The sequence below is a fragment of the Mastomys coucha genome, unplaced genomic scaffold (genome assembly GCF_008632895.1).
Source record: "Mastomys coucha isolate ucsf_1 unplaced genomic scaffold, UCSF_Mcou_1 pScaffold19, whole genome shotgun sequence".
NCBI classification, from domain to species: domain Eukaryota; kingdom Metazoa; phylum Chordata; class Mammalia; order Rodentia; family Muridae; genus Mastomys; species Mastomys coucha.
In genome coordinates this window covers 6,183,102-6,203,604 of record NW_022196901.1, presented here as the reverse complement: position 1 = coordinate 6,203,604, position 20,503 = coordinate 6,183,102, and the positions used below count along the sequence as shown (strand labels likewise).

At 42.5% G+C, this 20,503-nt stretch overlaps 1 protein-coding gene across 1 annotated transcript in view; it reads left to right on the top strand.

The window, feature by feature from the left end:
- Grm3 (glutamate metabotropic receptor 3) overlaps positions 1–20,503 on the top strand; it is a 254,178-nt gene that overhangs the window by 217,256 nt on the left and 16,419 nt on the right. The window contains exon 5 of the mRNA XM_031380013.1: positions 5,574–5,748. Within this exon, the coding sequence (XP_031235873.1) occupies positions 5,574–5,748 (175 nt within the window). The remainder of the gene's footprint in view (positions 1–5,573; positions 5,749–20,503) is intronic.

Below are 20,503 nucleotides of genomic sequence, written 5' to 3'. Positions count from 1 at the left end.
TGTGGACAATCTTTTTAAGATCTTTGACTGGTATATGGGGGAACCTATAACGGAGGCCCCTCCAGTTATTATGGGTCAAGAGGTGAAAGTGGGTAGCCTCTGAGACAGTGTGACATTGGAGTCCAGATGCAGCCTGGTCATCCAGGCTGTTTCCCTTTGACAAAAAGCCTAGGAGATTTTGGTGACCTCTGAGATGTTGAATATAAATACGGTTTTGTCTTTGTCTAAGGAGGGTCAAAGGGGATATTGGATTAGAATCTAGCCTTGTCACTACAGCAAAGAACTCTTTAAATTGGGCTGACCCCTCTATCTCATACACCTTAGAACTAACAGGTCCAGGTTCATCATTTTTCCCAAAAGAGGGATAGACGACCACTAAGGATCCCAGTCGCCCACCCTCAATAAAGACTGTGGGAGAATTAGGATCAGGTTTAGATAAAAAGAGTCTGGGAGGTATCCACTCTAACCTAGAAAATGAGCTCATCCATCTATGGGGACCAAAATGACAGTTAATCTCACCCAAGAATTCTTCGAGGGCCAGGGCTATATATTCATTGTTTCTCTGTAGCCAGGTAAAATTAACCATCCTGAGGGGAGTAACTATAGACTGAGGATTTGTTCTAAACAGTCAAATTGAAACATTTCTTCCCTTAAAGATACAATGTTGGTTCTGTTCCCCCTGCACTCCACACTCCTCCTGGTAAAAGGCCATCCATTTAAGGAACATGGGTGAGAGGAACACAGCCTTCACCATTTCCTTCCAATCTCTGAGGGTGAGAGCCTGGTGGGCAAAGCCTTCAAGAATGGTCTCTACCCAGGGTGAATGAGGGCCATCCTCTGCCACTGCTTTCTTTAGTTCCCTAAGGTCTTGGGCTTCCCAGGGATACCAAGCTGCTGCCAGGGTTAACATTAACCAGAAACAGGTGGCTTGTATCTCCCAAGCTAAATTCCCCCACCCCCACATAGGGCTGAGTGCTGAAGGCAGCTGTTGAGAGGAAACCTGAAAGGAGAATGTGGCTTTCCCCTCTTCCAGGGCCTTACAATAGCGCTGATCTTCCAAACAACTCCTAAGAAGCTTCCACACAGGTCTTAACAGCTCTTGAAGAGTCAGAAAAATTGAGTGCAAAGCACCCATGTTTACTTTTGTTACCCTTTTTTTTTTGTTACTTTTCTTTTATTTTCAGTTCGCTACTCCATGAAACTTTATCGCTTCTTCCCGGAGACTTTATTATCCCTACTCCCGAGATCCTTATAGCCTCTATTTCCGAGGTCTTTATTGCCTCTACTTCCCAGGTCCTTATAGCCTCTACTCCCGAGGTCTTTATTGTCCCAAACTTTCCTTGGGAACTTACCAAGCCGGCTGCCCTGACTGCAAAAGGTTCTGAGTCTCAAGAGGTTTTTCCTTCCCTGTACGAGCCACCAACTGTTACATCTGTTAAGTCTTTCCAGGGGCCACCAACTGTTACATCTGTCTCAACCAGCAAGAAAGACACAACCGAGCTCTTCCTTTTAGCAGTTTATTCAGGAACCTTTTAACAATGTTTCTCCTCCTGCTTCTCCCTCCTGCTCCTCCTGCCTTCTGGCTTCCCCTGCTCTAATGCCTCTCTCGAGCCATTACTTAAGCTCTGCCCTCTGGCCCATCCTCGGCCATTGAGTACTCCCAAGCTTAGCCAATCCCAATGGGCCACGTGGCAAAAGCAGATAGGTCACCAGATGCAGAAGCAACCAATGGCAGCAAGCTTAGCCAAATGAGGGCTTGTTTATGAGACCACTCGCTCTCGGGGTGCAGCTGAAAACGGCTCTCCACAGAAATGTATTAGTGTAGAAAGACATGGACAGCTACAGTTTAGTACATAAATGTAAGAGTTATTTGATGTAATAGTTTGGCTGAGGAGTTAAATTTTATAAGACTTTGCAGGACATAGCAAAGAATTTAAATTTTATTTTCTTTGGAAAAGGAAACCATTGGAAGATTTTTAGGTGAATGAAGTCATTGTAAGGATGAAAGAGGAAAGGACAGGGAGACTGGCTTGGCTGCTTTGTTAGCCTGTGGCAACTGCACCTGAGTCTGAACATTTGAACAGGTTAGGAAAGAGAGAAACTGTCAAAAGTGTGGAAGGTTTTTATACTACTTGCAGTCTTCCAAAATAACCCCCAACAGTACCAGGGACAAGGCAGAACACATGTGACTACTAATTCAAACACAAAGGACTTTACCACTCACAACCCCAGCAGCAACGGTACTGTCAGCTTCTTCATAGGACCCCAAGGTCCCAGTTTCTAGAAATTCAAAGTGGACTCGGGGATATCTTAATGTTCCCTGTTCAAGACAGGCCTACCTTTCCTGACCTGATTGAACATACCAGAGCATAGCACTCTTACTGACCTTATTCCTAGCTCATCACGGGCTTTAGTGTTATTTCTAATTTTTAAAACATGGCATTAAGATATAATTTCTCTTAAATCCTGAGTGTCAGGGTCCCCTTAAATTTGCATCTGAAACAAATGCCTTGCCTTTGGCCCAGCCCCATTCCCCAGTAAAAAAGCTAGGTAAGAGAATGATTTGGGTCCCAGCATGACATACAAATTAGAATTTCTCCCCCTTCTTGAGTTCCCCAGCATACTGCATCAGGTGAATGTATATTTCTACCACTTTACTATTACTTTGCTAAATGGGCATAGTATCAACCTACCTTCTGAACATTTATCTTTACTCCTACATATTAGTGTAGCATTTAAACCTTAACAGAGACTGCTCTTTTCAGTGGGTGATGGTTGAGACAGCCTCACAACTGGGCAAAGTAGAGAAATAAGTAACTGTAAAGTGCTGATATCTAAATGGGACAGCTATATCACACACAGATACTCACACTCACACAGCTCAAAAACCATTGTGGAAGAGAGGGAAAAAATAAAAGCCAGAGTTTGAGGAACACCACTTTGCAAAGCACTGTCTTTTGGACATGGGACAACCACTACATCCATGAACTCACTGCAGCTGTCTGCACATGACCTAGACAAGACTAGGCTTGTTACCATGGCATCCCTTGAGAGAGAGGTTCATGAGGTGTCCCCCAACAAGGGACTATTGACAGTTAATGGAAGCTGGGATAAGACAGTTGCTCTCTTCAATGGTGTAACTACTAGAAAGTTGTTCATATTCTAGAAAATAGTCTTCTACCCACGCTCAAGTAGGAAACTCAGTCTACGTCAAGTGGGTCACACACAGAGACATGAAATTAGGAAAGTGACTTGTTTAAAGGTTCAGTAGAAACGGGAGGATAAATGAGGTGAGGGGACACATGGAAAGAAGAACACTCATTCTGCACATGTATTAAATGGACAAAAAATAAAAAATAAGAAATAAATGAGAGGAAAAAGAAGAAAGAGAAAGGCAAGTGAGGTGTGAGCACAAATGCTAAAGGCTGTCTCACCTGTGCATAGCTGAGGGCTTTTCTGTCCGGGGAATGTACTCAAGTAGACAAAAGCTCCTATTTGTACCCAGATTCCACTGAAAAATCTAAAACATTTGTCATATTGAAAAGTCACCTTTAAGGGATGAACCTTGAGAGAGCACACTGTAGCCTTCTCTCTGTCACAAGTACCAAGTGCCATGCACCTACAACTACAAAGAGCCCTGTACCTACAACTACCAAGTGCCCGCACCCACAACTACTACGTGCCCTGTATCCACAACTACCAAGTACCCGTACACACAACTACCAAGTACCCTGTACGCACAACTACCCAGTACCCGTAAGCACAACTACCAAGTATCCTGAATATCCTGCACCCAAGTACCAAGTACCCTGTACCCACAAATAACACAAGTACAAAGTGTTCTGTGCCCTCTGCTTCTCAAGGAAACCAGCCAAAGTTCAGGTGACTTATCCGCTTTTTGAAGTTTTTGAAGGTCCCTCTTCTCATGATCACTGAGGCTCAAATGTCATGACTCTACACAAAAGAAAGTAAAACTTTTTACCCAATCAGAACAAATTTAATATTAAGTCATCAGTATCAATGGACTTGAATACTACTGTGGAGAAAACCACCCTCCCCCATCCCAGAAAAAGATTCAGAAACAATCAGCACACTAGGATAGCTGCTCGCTCCCTTTCAACTGTTTTCCTATAACCCAGCATTTAGTCTCCTCTCCAGACCCTCCCATTTAATAGGCAACAAGTAGAGCACCGTTTGAGGACACCAGGTTGACTATGTAGTCTTCCCCATGTGTTTGCTATTGGCTTTTATGGAGTTTCTTTGGCCTTTGGCCCTTGAGACCCCTTATACTTCCTTTTGTAAGAAGGCATATCTCAGAACTCCATCCTTACTGCCAAAACTGCCAAAGACTGCAGTTTATGAGATTTTTACTGTACTTATTAGATAACAAGTTATCCTACCAGCTTCATTGATACTGACAAAAACCTAAAAGACTTTGTGAGAAACATCAACAGCAATAGCCAGACTGTGAGCATTCACAGCTGACTGGGTCTCACCTCTCATACAGAGGAATGTTGGCCTCTTGCTCTGGATGTAGACTTTATCTCTATCTTCTAAGCACTGTATGTGACTATCCATGAAAAGCACATTCAGAACAAAGGTAGAGTGTTTGCTTAGGAGCTATGTAGAAACATGAGCCCCACATCAAATTATCTCCTAACAGAAACTGTTGTTGGATTGGATGAGTAAGTTCAACGTAGAAGAATCAAAGATGACTCCCAAGTTTTTTAAACATCTAGTATTGCTCAGACTGGGACAGTTAGGAAAGGAGATCAAGCCTGAGTTACACATACCTCCCTTATTCCTATTAATCTAAATTAAATATGTGTGACAGTGACATTTGAATATGTAAATTTGGAAGCATACAGATTAGGTCTGTACTAGTAAATGTCTGGATATAAACAATGAGGCAGGTATCTAAGTCATGAGAACTTAATGATGAAAGGGAGATATTAAAAACCCCAGGTCTAAGACACCGGACCTTAAAGTTCAGGTAGAGGGATTCAGGAACACTCTAGCAAAGGATCTGTCTAGAAAGCCAAAATAAGAAAATGATTGCTGATGTCAAATGTTGCTATGAGTTTAAAGATAAAGTCAGAGCCATAGGAACTGCTGATGTAAGATAGAACAGAGAGCTGTAGGTAAAGCCAGGCTTTTTAATCATGCAACTTACCAAAGGAACTGGACAGGAGCCTCTGAAGAAGCCAAGTTCCTTGACCACAACCACCCCAAATCTAGTCCTCTCATCCCTGAATATTTATGTTTTACTGTTTCAGATTCAGCATAAATATCGTTATACAAATGTAAAGAAAACAAGAAAGGCTATGCGAAGTCTTGGCAAGCAGTCAGGAACAGCCCACACAAATGATGCTTGCTTTGAAATCCTAAACAATGTTTTCATGAATATCCTAAACACAGACGAGCCAACATAATTAACACACAAACTTAGCTATGATAGGAACCGAGCCATGAATGATTCTGATTGCCTAACTTGGACTTGTCTCAGTGTTCTCTTTCGTTGACTCTGTGATGGAATTTGTAACTGGACATTCATTTGCCAACCTCTCTTGCAGGTGCAGACGACAACGATGTGCATATCTGTTAGCTTGAGTGGCTTTGTGGTCTTGGGCTGTTTGTTTGCACCCAAAGTGCACATCGTCTTGTTTCAACCCCAGAAGAATGTGGTGACACACAGACTTCACCTCAACAGGTTCAGCGTCAGTGGAACTGCGACCACATATTCTCAGTGTGAGTATGGAACTATGCAGATTCATTCATCAATATCACCGCTAGCGTAGCTGGGATATCAGGGACCAACAAAACATGCCTATCCCTAAAAGTATCCCAGATCAGCATTGGTAAGCTCTATGTTGTGTGTTAAATAAGAATATATATCAGGCTGAGCTACAGAGCAGAAGAGTCATCATTTCTTTTGGGTGCCAGGTAGAGCCTATAAAGGAAGAAAGACATTCAACCCATTAATTCAATTACTCTTTTTGACCAGATTGTGTAGCCACATAGCCAGCCTTCTACCTTTTTGCAATATTCCCCTGGGATGCCTTAGGAGTGTCTCTTAGTTGCCCGCTGCCTCACTTTACTCAATGACTAGAGGTAGCTATTCTCTAAAGAATCCTCCGTTCATGAAAAGTACAAGCAAGGAGATGAATAGAGGAACCTAGCATAGATCTTCTGGATTCACTGACACAAGGAATTCCCAGCTGAAAGCAGCTGAGAGGCCTAGATGTGGAGGATTCTAGGATCTCTCCTCCAACTACCATTCTCTCCCCTACTGACCAATGGCTGAAGCACTCTTATTCCAAAACACATGACTCAGTCTTTTGAGGTTTCTAAAGCACAAAGGTAACTGAAGCAGACAGGTTTTCAAACTATTTTCAGTTAATTTTTGGTACAAAGTAATAGAAACTCACTGACAGAGGGCGAGAGAGAAGGGGATGGAGCCACAGGGGAGGGAGATCTTGTTATGCCAGAGACAAATGACTGCTTAAAAACTTTGCCTCCCATCAATTACAAAGAGTACTTGAAAATAGCTCAGCATCACGGGGCAACAAATGTTTTAGTTGCCCCCAGTTTATTCAACAAAATATTGAATATAACAATGCACTGGGCAACCTTTCCCCAGCATATGGAAGACTGACAGGGTGGGAGCCCACGGGTGTTCTGAGATGTAGCATTTACCCTTAGCTCCAAAGCCCCGGGCCACTGTGACTCAGGGATCCACACACTTTCCCAAAAGGGAAGTAAAACCTGTAAAATGGAGAAACACACTTATTTCTTAACTAAACAAAATTTCTGTAGCTAGCCAGTTGAGACAACTAAAAACAAAAACCTGGCTACTTTGTGTGTGTGTGTGTGTCTGTGTATGTGTGTGTGCAAGCGCACCATTTTATTTAATGTTCACAACTTTTAAGATAAAGAACCATGAACAGGGTCATGTTTTTAAAATACCTGAATCAGAACTAAGCAACAGTACTTCTGATGTCCAGCCAGTTTACCTAGCTGCAGGACCATGCTGCCTCTCCCAGAAAGCATGCAGGATTACTCCTGAGGCTAGGCGCTTAATGACTCTCACCAGCAACACACAGTGACACTCATCCTAGTTCTGAATAGAAGTTTCCCTTGGGTCTGTTGATAGCTCAAAAGCTCTATTGGCTCTTGGAGATTGTTCGGAACAACTTAACATAGTATTTAAGTCATAATAGACACGTGTAAACCAGACCTCAATAACATGCTCTAATACATTTGATAGAAATTATTAAATTCCTGAAAAAAAAATACTGCACTCTTTACCCAATCAAATCTGACCTCAGAAATTACAAAATATCCATTTATACAAAAAATATTGAGAAGCAGGGCTATACCAGACCCACTGTTAATCTGTAAGCTAATTAAGTAATGGTCAGATTAGTACTTTAAAGTAGATGTCTATCCAATGTAACATTTTTCACATTGTTATCTCCAGAGTATCTCCAGAGCTCATTGTTTCAACAGTATTTCCCTAATTCACTTATTCCAACCAAGAAAGCAGTACTTTCTAGCAAAACAAAGAATTTATACAATATCCATTTCAAATTGCAGAAATAACAAATACACTCATCTGTAATTCTGTGTTTAATGTAGCTTAATTTTTGCAAATTTATTTTATCCTTATGATATCAGATATTTCAAGTTCTAATTTGTAGCAAAGAAAATTAAGAATTACTTGGGTGTGTAAATAGCTCAAAGCTCTTGTTCATTATTGGAACAACATAGTTTTTAAGTCTTTTTTTTTAATTATTAAGACAGGGTTTCTCCATGTATCATTATAGAAATCTATAGTTTATAAAAATACAAGATTACATTATAACTTAATGACAATAGCAAAAACATGTCTTTAAGGCTTTTTAATGTTGTAAACTTTTAAAGTAATATTAAAATTACTATTTACCAAGGCAGAACAGAAACCAGATGAAAACCTTATCTCAACTGAAAAGTGTCTTTGGAGACCATTTTTTCCTTCAGGCTGGTTTGCTGCCCTCAATCAAGATGGCAATGAAGCTGCAACTTCCCACAACAAAGAGAGCTGGCAGTCACATGACTGCTCTCAACCTAGATGGCACTGAAGCTATAACCTTAAGCAAGGTGACACTGAAACTCTAGCTCGGCCAGCCCCTTATCAAAGATGGTGGCAAGGTATATGTTTGTTACATCCCAGAATGGAACAACCATTTAGAGAAACATGTCGTAGCTGTATTAGCGAAGAGACAAATAGATGTGAATGTGAGATCTCCTCACCCTGCCCCCAACACAGCAGCAGCCTCTGCCACAGCTCCCCTGCTCAGGTCCGAGTGTACAATCCAGTCACTGCCCAACCTTTCTCCTGCCTCAGCTGGCTTAGAGTTGGTGCAGACTAGAATGGAAAGAAATCAGCGATAAGTAAAATTTAGGAAGTAGAAGTTGAAGTGTAGGCAGAGCTAAGTCCAAAATAAAATCTGGAGAGTGTTTTTAGAGCAGCAGGAATAGGGACTAAGAAGGAGCAGTTAGAGGGCTGAAAGTAGGTGCTAGCATAGGATGGCTAGAGTGGTCTGTAGCTGTCAAGGGGTGATGCGTTTATAAAGAAGATAAAGAGATATAAGATATGGTCTATGGGGATGTGTTAGGGTATAGGGGAAGGGGATATAGAATAGAGCTTATTCGAGGCATGAGGAGGGAAGCTAAGAGGATAGTGAAGGCAGAGAAAGGCAGGGAGAGAGTAGAGGAGTAGAGGCCAGCCATGACCACATGAAGAGAAGGGGGAAGAGAATGGGCAGAGAGGGGGAACAAGAGGGCAAGAGGCAAGAGAAAGAGGAGGGGCAAGCAGCCACTTTTATAGCAGGTCAGGCCTACCTGGCTGTTGCCAGGTAACTGTGGGGAGGAGCATACCTGGCTGTTGCCGGGTAACTGTAGTGTGGAGTTTAGGCAGAATGTTAACATTCCCCTGTTTTGGCTTAATTAAAAAAGAAAATTTAGAAAGATGTGATGGTGAAGCAGGAATAGAGTCATTGTGACATCTGGCTGCTTCGTGCTGGCAGTGGGGGCAACGTGTCTTAGGGAACCTAGAAGAATGAGTATGGGGGTTGTTTGTCCAGTCTTAGGAGAGTTGGCTGTTTCCAACTAGGGTCTAGGGTCTGTGGAGTCATCTGAGGGTAGGTCAGAAGGAACAGATCCAGTAGAAGTGTCTGTGTCGGAGAGGAGACGGAGCATCTGAAGGTGGCGTCTCTGGAGCTGTCCTGGATGTACTAAGTGCCTGGACTTGACAAGATGTTGAAACACATTGTTATAGGTAGAGAATAAGATTAAGTATGTTTTGGAGAATACTTACTTAAGATGTACGTTTGGAACCCAGAGGAATCCCACCCACTGGAATAGGTAGTGAGTGAAAACTTTGAGCAGATGTACTTATCTGGATGGAGACTATTGGGCCCATGAGAGGTAGATCTGAGTGGATTTTCTGTAGCTTATAAGTTTATAAAAGAGATAACAACATGATTTAGCCATATGAACAATCTTTAAGATGAGCCTTTTGTGGAGAAGGAGGAATAAGAATTTGTGTTTAATAATTTGGATTGTGGACTGGAGAGATGGCTCAGCAGTTAAGAGCACTGACTGCTCTTCCAGAGGTCCTGAGTTCAATTCCCAGCAACCACATGGTGGCTCACAACCATCTGTAATGGGATCTGATGCCCTCTTCTGGTGTGTCTGAAAACAGGTATTACAAGTGAACTTGTAATAAATAAATCTTAAAAAAAAAATGTTGGATCATATAGTGGAATGTTTTATTAGGGATAGGTAAGTTATAGGAACTTAATGTGAGGACAGTGGCATAACAAGAAGAGGAAGGTAAGGGAGTAACAGATTATATCTGTGAAAGTTTTTCTACTGTTGCCTTTGCTGTCAATGTAGCCAGCAGTCTGAGAAATAAACAAAAACCTAGTAGTTATATTATTTAAAAAATGGCAGAGTCCACTAGCCAAGAGTTCCCTGTGGGCTCCATGGTCCCCATGGCACCTTGGGTAGTCTGGTTGTCAAGTGCAAAAGAAACAGGGCTCTTTCTCTGTGAAATGGATACACATGGCATGAGAAATGGCTTACCTCTATTTAGCCAAGCCATTTGACTCAGGGTATCTGGTTTTGTCCACTGCGTTTTCCAGTGATTATCATAACACAATCCAGGCAGCATCCTGTAGCTCTGTCCACATCTTCTGAGACATCGTGCAGTTTAAAACTGTTAAAGGCTTTGGGAATTATGTCTGTCATAAACTTGATAATTAGCAAACTTCTGACAGGATTGAGGGCTATGGTTGTAACTGAATAGAATTTAATGAAATCATCATCTACAAGTAACTTTGACAGGTTGCATAGGTAGGCACATTGTTGTATTAGCAAAGAGACATATGGCTAGGACTAGAATAAGAAAATTGGCAGCAGTGACATAAGAACATGGTGACAGAAAATGAGTTTGTCGGGCTAGAGAGTTGGCTCAGCAGTTAAGAGCACTCACTGTTCTTCAGGAGGTCCTGAGTTCAAATCCTAGCAACCACATGGTGGCTCACCACCATTTGTAATGGAATCTGATGCCCTCTTCTGGTGTGTCTGAAGACAGATACAGTGTACTTACATATAATAAATCTTTTTTTTTTTTTAAATTCTTTCTTTAGAAAAAAAAAGAAAGAAAAGAAAATGAGTTTGTCCAAGCAGGTTCAGGCCTGTGTCACAAATTGAGCATACAAGCCATTAGAACAGGCCAGGGGTGTGGGAGCATGGATAAGCATTTGGGCCTTTTTGCATTTACCAGACTGCTGGCAGTATGTATAAAGATCCCTTAAAATATATGTTTGAAGACATTACAGCACCCATTGGGGAGTTGTTGGATTATTTGTATCAGCATCCCAAGAATAATTCAATAACCAAAAATTCCAGCCAGGACAGAGGCCTTAAGTCATCACTACGGCCCGCTAAGAGGCTATATACAGTAAGTCCCGAACTTACCAGAAAGTGTCTCTACCCTAGGCCTAGAGATTTCTTAGACAGCTCCAAGAGCCTGGAGTAGGAAGGGTGTGAGAGCCGCTTTCGAGGGATATGGTCACCCAAGGGTCGTGTCATAACTTGTAGGTCAGCCAGAAGGCGGGTCATAAGGACTGGGGCATTGAAATGTGTGTGTTTGAGGGTTTTTTATTTCTGTTATTATCATTATTATTGTTGTTGTTGTTATATTATTATTATTTTGCAGTCTGGTATCAAGAAATGTGGAACTGAGTGGTTGGTTGGTTTGGGCCTGTCTAACTGCATAACTCAATGACAGAGGCTGGGTGGGTGGCAGCCGCTCCCATGGTAGAGGCCTAAGAGTCTTACAGCAGCCAGTAGGTGGAGGTGGTTCTGCTAAGCAAGGCCCTCAGCATGGTTCAGGGCAGCACATTTGGGCCCCGTGGTGCCTGAAGCACAGCCGGTGGCCCACAGGTCACAGCTCCCGGAGCCAGTGGGTCTGGGCAGAACCACGCTATGGGGCCGCAGCGGCTGAGGCAGAGGCATCGCAGCACTGCGAGTTGAGCATGCAGGTCTGGCAGCCTCGTGTCAGGTCACTGCAGGGCAAGACTTCCTACTAGCAGCCAGAAGTCTAGGCCCAGTGTTTCCAGCTGTTGGAGTCCACAGTGGGAGGGGGAAAGGAGGCACCCAAAGTAGTGTGCTCTGTATCCTAGCAACACGTTTATATATAGCATGCAGCACTGTTAGCCTTTATAAGCCCCTGGCAGAGAGAAGGGGGGGGAGGGGACGGGAGAGGGGAGGGGTTGAGGGAGAAGAAGAGGGAGAGGGAGAGAGGGAGAGAGGGAGAGGGAGGAGAGGGAAGTGGGTCCCTCGTGTGTGCAGGAAGGTGGGGAGGTGAAAACATGAGCAGGGACCAGCAGAGCCTAAGCAGGCTGAGGGAGCCTAGCACAATGCCTCTGGGGAAGAGAGATGCAGAGCCGAGAGCACGAGTGGAGAGGGCAGCATAGCCAGACCTGCGTCTCAGGCAAACCCACTGAACCAGTGGCCGTAGCACTCAGCAAATGAGGGAAGGGGAAAGGGAAAGTTCCGCGCTACAGTTCGATATCAAGACAGTGTCAGTTTAGCAGCAATGTAGAGATATTGTTTTAGACCAAGATATCCCATAAAATAGGAGAAAAGGCAGTAAAGGCTGACCCATGGGCAAGACACGTGGGGGCTGGGGACTAATGCTCAGAGCTGGTGCTGCTGAGCCAGGGAGCAGTTGTACAGGTCCGGCCTGGAATTCTCAGCCTCAAGAAAGAAACTGTCTCCAAGGAGAGACAGTCTTGTCTCACCCAAAGGAAAGAGTCCTAAAACAAGGGTCAGGGAAGCACAGGAGTAGCTCCGAGCTCAAGAAATCTTCCCTGGGACCATGCAGACAGTCACTCTGACCAGTGGCGGGTGGGGGACTTCCCAGATCTAGGCTAGCCAGCGTGGATCTCGTGTGGTAGCTGAGGTGGGTTGAAAACCTACAGAGTTTCTAGATCCGAGTCACAGCATCAAATGGTGTGTTTATAAAAAGATAAAGAGATATATGTCCTACGGAGGGGTGTAGAGGTGTGGGGGAAGGGGATGTCTCAGTGGGCCGGTGCAGAGACATCCCTTTCCACTGAAGGACCAGCCACACGATGGTACAGAATAGATGGTACAGGATAGAGTTTATTCAGGGCATGTGGTGGGGAGTTCAGAGGGTAGTAGAGGCAGAGAAAGACAGAGAGAATAGAGAGAGGTAGAGGGCAACTATGACCACGTGGAGAGAAGGGGGGAGGGAAAGAGAGGGAGTAAGAAGGCAAGAGGCAAGAAAGAGAGGAGGGGCAAGCAGCCCCTTTTACAGTGGGTCAGACCTACCTGGCCATTGTCAGGTAACTGTGGGGAGGAGCATACCTGGGTGTTGCCAGGTAATTGTGGGGTGGAGTTTAGACAGAATGCTAACAAAGGATAAGAAGTCTGTAGATGCTGGGGGAGGAAAGGAAGCTGAGGAGGCCAGGGGAGTAAGGGAAATGGAGGAAGCCAGTTGTAGAGCCTGCTTCAGCATAGTAAGGAGGATTGAGGATAGTGGAAGTTTCATCTGGTTAAGATTTTATAGCTAGGAGGAGCTGAGTTGGGAAACAGGAGAAACAAAGAGAAAGTTTGGAGCGAATTCAGGAAAAAGCCTGCACATAGAAACCTCCTTCCATCTAAGCAACCATCTAGAGTCACTATCTAGAGGGTATTTGGGCCAAATTTGATGGCAATAGTGTATGAGTTTGGAAGCCTTTAAGTCAGGTACTAGTTTTAGCAGTTTGAGGTTCTCCAGGAGGCTCCCCAGTGGGGAGCCTGGAGGTTCCCATGATACCCATAGGTGACGATAAAGGTTATTACTTTCTATCACTTGCGGCATCCCAAGGATAGAAAAATCATAACAGAACATGAGTGGTACAGGCTGGCTTACCAGGTAACCAGGGACCAATGTGGCAGATGTCCAAGAAACACAGAACACACAGTACTGGGATTTTTGAGAGAAAAGAGAGAGAAATCTTGAGAAGAAAGAAATCTAATGCAAGGGAAGAGGTCCTAAGGTGGGGGGTGGAGGGTGGGCAGTGGGCAGTCAGCAAGAATGCACAATGGTAATCATGAAGACCATTCCTCTGTCCCCAGTGAGACACTGGGAGCTCAACAGTCATTTCTTCAGAACTAGAAGGCCTTTTATAATGACCCGGGGTGGGGGGAGGCTTTTATAAAGAACTTAACAATTTGCCACTGTTTGAATGGAGAGATCCACTGATAAGACGGGCAGAAGGTGAGCCTGAGTAATAGGCAGAGCTACTTGTCAGGATGGGTCCAGACCAATGGGTTTACTCCACTCAGCTGAACCTACAAATTTAAGAATCTGAGTCACAACACCATTGACATGTTTTATAAAATACTGTATGATCTGGCAGGATGGGGTGCCTTAGGGGGCCCATGTTGAGGCTGCCCCCTCCAGGTATCAGTCATACACAGGTCTAGTATATAAGGAAGTTTATTTGGGACCTGAAAAAGAAGCCTGGAGGGGGGGGGGGTAGAGGTAGAGAAAGGGGACAGAGAGAGAGGGAAAGAGAGAGGAAAGAGAAAGAAGAGGCCAGCCAGGAACATGTAGGGGGAGAGGAAGAAGATGGAGAGAGAGAAAGACAGAGACACAGAGAGAGAGAGAGAAGCTCAAACAGTTCTTTTATATGTGAGCCAGACTCATACTTGGCTGTTGCTAAGTAACTGGTAGAGCCTAGAGGAGATGCTAACAGTCTGGAACTCCGTCTGTAGACCAAGTTTGCCTGAAACTAAGAGATTTACCTGCCTCTACTTCTCGAGTACTGGGATTAAAGGTGTGTACCACCTCTGCCTGCCTGGCCTATAACAGGACATCAGTAACTCAGAACTAGTAGCGTGTATACTTTGTTTTTCTTGACTTACAGTGAAATATTTTTCACTTCAATAAATTAAAGCTACTGCCTTAAAATTCATGCATTAAATTCTCGAATATTTCCATATTCCAGTGGCCTATGAGCATCAAGTACAAAGAGTAATTAAGTGATAATCTTGAGATTTGCTAGAGAAAAACTAATTCCACCATTTTGGATTAAATTTAAGGCAAGCTTTGTTAAATATTAAGCACTGACCAAAAGATGGGTTTTGGTCAGGACTACTCCCTGTAATTTCCCAGTTAAGTGGCACTGCCCAAGATACCTGTTGTAGGCACATTGATGAACAAAGCCCATAGGCCATTGTACTTTCCCATGAAGCTTTCTTATTTTCTAAGAACTGCAACTCTCACCATTCTAGGAAGTTACCTGGTCCTCGGGCAAGAGGCGCTTACAGGTTAATTTGGGGGTATTACAGTAGGACAGGACCCCTAGCCCGTGAAGCTTAGTGTCTAAGGCAGTGTTTTGATAGTGTAAAAGGTGGAGTCAACTAATGAGTCAGGAAACTTAGTGGGTTCCAAAAAATAAAAGTACAAAGCCTTAGGATGTATTACATTTTAAAAAGTAACAAACAAACAAACAAACAAACAAACAAAAAAACCCAAAAGGTAAATGATGAAGAGTTATACGTATTTATCAGATAAAATATGTGTATTAACTCTGAATCACTATCCATGATCTATGGATAATCTTTATCCAAGTGATCCAGAAGATCCACTTCTGCATGTGAACATGCTACTGACCTACTGTCATACACGCATTTAAGCCAAACTTTTATTATTGTCATGTCCCTTTTGTAGTAAGCCAGGCCTACCTGGCTGTTGCCAGGTAACTGTTGGGCAGAGCCTAGAAGGAATGCCAACAACTGTGAAGTGGGCTGTCCTATAAATTACACAAACTCTTAAGGCATTCTGAATCCATTAGGTAGAACATACATTTTACTTAGAGTTTGAGCACAGCCACTAGTTTTAAATCTTCAAATTTACCCAACTGCAGATCAAGTAATGTTTGAGGGGGAAATGTATAAAACTACTAAATATATTCAAACTAATTTTCAAGTCATTTTTTCTCTAACGATGCATTATACCAGCTATGTGCAGTACACAAAGTATAAGCAATCAGGAGCTGATATAAAGTGTATGGAAGATGGGTGTAGTTTACAGAATGACACCATTTTACAAAAGGGACTTGAGCATATATTCATGTCTGTGGTAGGGAAAGGGATAGGAGGATCCTGTAACCAATATTTTACAGACAACTAGAGACAAATGAAACTTTTCTCATTTCAGTAAGTACTATACTGAGGATTTATTCTATTGGGTGATTGTTATTGATGCTATTACTGACTTTGGGCTTTCTCCACCAATGAAAGAACTACACCACACACAGCTGAGAGCAGATAGAGAAGAAGCAGAGCTGTCTACCTCTCTCTTCAATGTTTAGTTATTTCTACATAAGTTTCACAGCCCAAAGGGTTTTAAACAACAATTTTGTCACCTCCCTTGGCTTCGTGAATGAGGAATTCAGCCAGGCCTTGGGTGGGCAGTTCATCTGCTTCATCATGCCTTTCTTGGCATCCTCCTGTGGTGTTCCTGCTGAGAGGAGTCGCTTTGGAGGAAGCATCCTCAGTCTCACACCTTGGCTTAGCAGCCCAGTGGGAAGACTCCCCACATAGGCTTTCAGAGAGCATGCTCTGTGAAAGCACCAGCCAGAACCTGCCAGCTGGGCAGCCCACACGGGATGTCCTGTATGGCATCTAGTCAAGGATAGGAAACGACCTGCCCATATTTTAAAAAAGGAACCAAAAGGGACTAAACTAATTCCCAAGAAATCTGTGGATTTTTTTATTATGCTACACTCTCCAAATCATAAGCAACCCCAGTGCTAAACTCTTTTTCAGGGATTAGAGTGGCTTCAAGATACAGCCACATTAATTCCTACTTTTTTCTTTGGTGAGACAGTGACAGACAGATACAGCACATCACTTGGAGCTTTGGTCAGGCTCTTCCCAGAAGCTAAGGTCATTAACAACAGGAAACTATCTGTCTATATAAAGTTGCTATAAACACAGAAACATTATGACCAAACTCAGAAGTCAGCATGGAAGAACAACTATGGATAAAGATATCTGGAGGAACTCACTACCAAGAAATATTCTATATATTGTTATGGCTAAAAATCTTCCTTGTTAGTATCTGTCTTATTATATAGAGTGGAAGTCAGAATAAAAATAGACTTAACTCTTCTTTAATTAGACCCACAGATTAATGACTCCCAATTGTTTGTATATAAATAACCTATTTGAAGTAGAGATTTCTTGACTCCGCCCAGATATCCTGATTCCTGTAATCTGGGACAAAAGCAAAATCTGTTTTATAACAGAAAACATTAGAGGTGATCCAGGAGGCAGTTTCCGAGAATGTAAGAGCCAGCATACTTGTTGGCTTCATCTCATACCAGGCAGCTCAGAAAGACCTTACTTCATGACCTTCAGAGTGGCGCTGACCCTGGGTTCAGACAGCAGCAATCCTCATGCTTTGCACCATGATACCTGGCCATGTACCTGTGCGATCGTTACCTAGGATACCGCTGGCCACATACATACACAGATGTTCCCTAGGCTCCCTCTAGAACTCTCCACGGAAGTCATTTGGAGGACAGAATCACCTGGCACTCAAGGACTGCTCCTCCCAGGGGAAGTATAACTTAGAGATCTTGACATCTTAAATTCACTTTTGCAATGATGCTCCTACACTCACCCACTTAAGCAAACATCTTATATACTGAGATTCCAAAGAAAAGAGGCCATTCTTTATTGTCTTCTGCTTGGGAGTAAAGGGTATTCTTAAGAGCTGGTTCCCAAAGATAGAAAATCAAGACAATATACTCAGGGTGTAGGTGGAATGGCATAATGTTGAAGGAGACACAGTAGACATATTTGAGTTTATATAGTGCAAAATGCTTTGGGAGCTATACAAGTCAGACTGACAGCTCTCAAATGGTTTAGAATCAGCATACATCAGCATCGAGGTGAGAAATGAAGTATGCCCCATGGTCTTACAGAGCTATTAAGTATGCAAACTTAGTCCTAGGGGTTTTTGTTCCTCTTTCTCAAAGTGATCATTTACATGTACAAATGGCATTATCATTCCAATCAGCCAAGATGCTTCTACTAACTAATGATGCCCAGATCTGGGTCTTAAAGGAACTCTAGCCAGAGACAGATTGATTTTTCTCTTTCTAAATTTTACTCAAAAAGTCATTTGTCTTTGTGGTAATGTGTGAATTGTTCCATTAATAGAAACTAGTCTTTATTGTAAAGTATTTTTACTTTACAAAGTGAGATAAATAGTATAAAAAGATTAAGTAAACAGTCTCCTAGAGACATTGTTTAAATTTCTACAGAGTAGAAGCAAGAGAAAGCAAGCATAAGAGAACAAAAATTTGTGTTTACTAATGATTAAGTCTTTGACAGCATTCTAATGGGCAGAAATCTGAGTATAATTATAAGCTTACATATAGCATATAATGCCCAAATTCCTTCTCTACAATGCAATTCCAGAAAAATAATGGTAACATATGCCTTACACTGTAGATTCAAAAAGTCTCATGATGACACTGTGCAACAGCCTGGCCAGACAAATCAACGAGTTGTTGGTAACACACAGTGAATTGACAGTCATCCATACCACAGGCAGAATTATATTATAAACATGGATCAGTAGAGAATGCATGAGGAGCCTAGAGCACTCGGAAAGTTAAGCCATCTGCAGACAAAATAAAGTGCATCCAATTCAAATAGATGTCAATCTGTGCTTCCCTTTGAAAAGTCCACAGCAGCTGAGAATTTCAGTCCAATTCTTCAGCATCTTCCTTCAGTGAGGATGAGAACAGTCTGCAGTGATCATAAGTAAGCCCACAAGTACTAGAGGCTTCCGCCTTCTTCCTCCTACTTAATGTTGCCATTGTATTTACCTCATAACTACTCTTTTCCAACACTTAGTCTCTTTACAATGTTCTATAAGAGAAATGATCACAGAAACTGGAGCTGCAAAAACTATTAATGATCATTTATTCTAATAACTACAATTCAAATGAGTAAGCCAAGGCCTTCCCCATCACATAGATGCGTTGAGAAATTGGACAAATAAAATCATAAATAAAACTCTCAAAAGATATATCTATATATATATATATATCTCCTGGCCTCTCTGGATTTTCTACTTTGGCTTAGTTGGAAAAAAATAAAAAGCTAGTCTGATCATGTAAATCTTAGCATCTGAAAAATGAATTGTTTAAAACTTTCTTTCAGATCCACACTCAGCAGCATCTTATTCTAGCATCCTGGTCACAGATCCCCTCTCCAAAGCCAGCCCATGTCCAGAAGCCCAACACCATAATCATATCCATTGTATAGTGTAGATGTCCACAGCACCACAGTACACAGGGACAAGGCATGATAGTCCAGAAGGCAGATTCAAAATGTTCCCAGAAAAAATAACTTGATGGGGACAAATAAAGGAATATCATTGGTAGTGTCTGAATGTTTCTGTCAAAGGTGTGCCTTCGCTCAGTGGGTGATCCTTCAAAAGCAAGTGTTTTAAATTAAATTACATCACATCCCCCCCTTCCTGTGTTGTATATTTGAACAGAAAGCAACACAGGAGTTCCTGAACTAAAGAGTTCAAAAATTACATTAGAATTATTTAAGTCAAACACAGTTTATGTAGCCCCAGAGTTATTAGGAACAGTGTATGTTCAGAATTATGTGATTATCCAAACTTTAAAAGAAAACCGTGTTCACTGTTAACCACTGTCCATAATTTGTTTTAGATAGTGAGTACCCTAGAACAAAACAAGCAAAAGACCAATTTGCTTTATTGATTTACCTTCCCTACTTCTCTTTCACTTTAAATGAAATTATCTGGAATATCCCTAAATGGGGATATTTGTGTGACTGTAGAGCAGGAAAAATCTCTCTACATGGGAAACAATGAGGTGTGTGTGGAACTTCTGCCTCACCTGGTTTGACTGCAGAAGCTCTTAGAGAGGGTCCTCATACCAGGAAAATGTAAAGGTGGTATATACAATCTTTAATTCATTCATTAAAGGAACATTTTTGAGCCTAGAACTCACTTCTAGGAACTGTGGTCATGATGAGACATAAACTACACTCACAGTCCTGTCATGCTAATGTGTCAGAGAAGGATCGCAAGCAGACTGATAAGACATCATGAAACAGGTGGTGTTGAGAAATGTAAAAAAACAAACAAAAAACAAAACCCTTCCATGGGGTAATTGACAAATTCCATCTGGCATATAAGGCACAAAGGAAATGGAAAAGTAATCATTGTTTATAGCATGGCTAGGGGTGGCTTCTTTGCTCAGGCAACATTTTGCACGAAGACATGAAGAAAACATAGGAATAAGGTTATGCTGATATCTGAAAGACACTGAAGGTGTGGTTAAAGCAAGTGGAGAGGGCCTAAGTTAGGGCCAGGGTGTACCAAGGAAGCCACTGTGGCTAGAAGAAGATGGATAAGAGCATTGTAGGAACGTTTGCTTTTCTATCAAAAGAAACCAGACAGCTCTAGACTCTTTCAGAGGTGTGACATGAGCTGCCCTTCCAAGCACCACTGTGTCTACATGAGCAGACAGCCACACAGGGAGCAGACAGGTCACTGAGACTACTATACTGTCCAGATGCTGGGAGCTCAGACTTGGCTGATAGAAATGGAATGAAATATTTAGATGCTGTATACCATTTGAATGTGGAGTTAACAAGATTAGCTGCACCAGGCAGCACAAGTGTCTGGCTTAGTTTAACACTTGCAGCTTCAGATTCTGATTCCAAGATACACTTCCTCACATTAATGAGCTCTCAAAGGGAGTGAGCTTCGGAATGAGTTTTAATCCATACTTAGATGAGACAGAAGAAAGGAAGGAAGAAAGAAAGGAAGGAAGGAAGAAAGAAGGGAGGGAGGGACAGAGGGAGGAAGGGTGGGAGG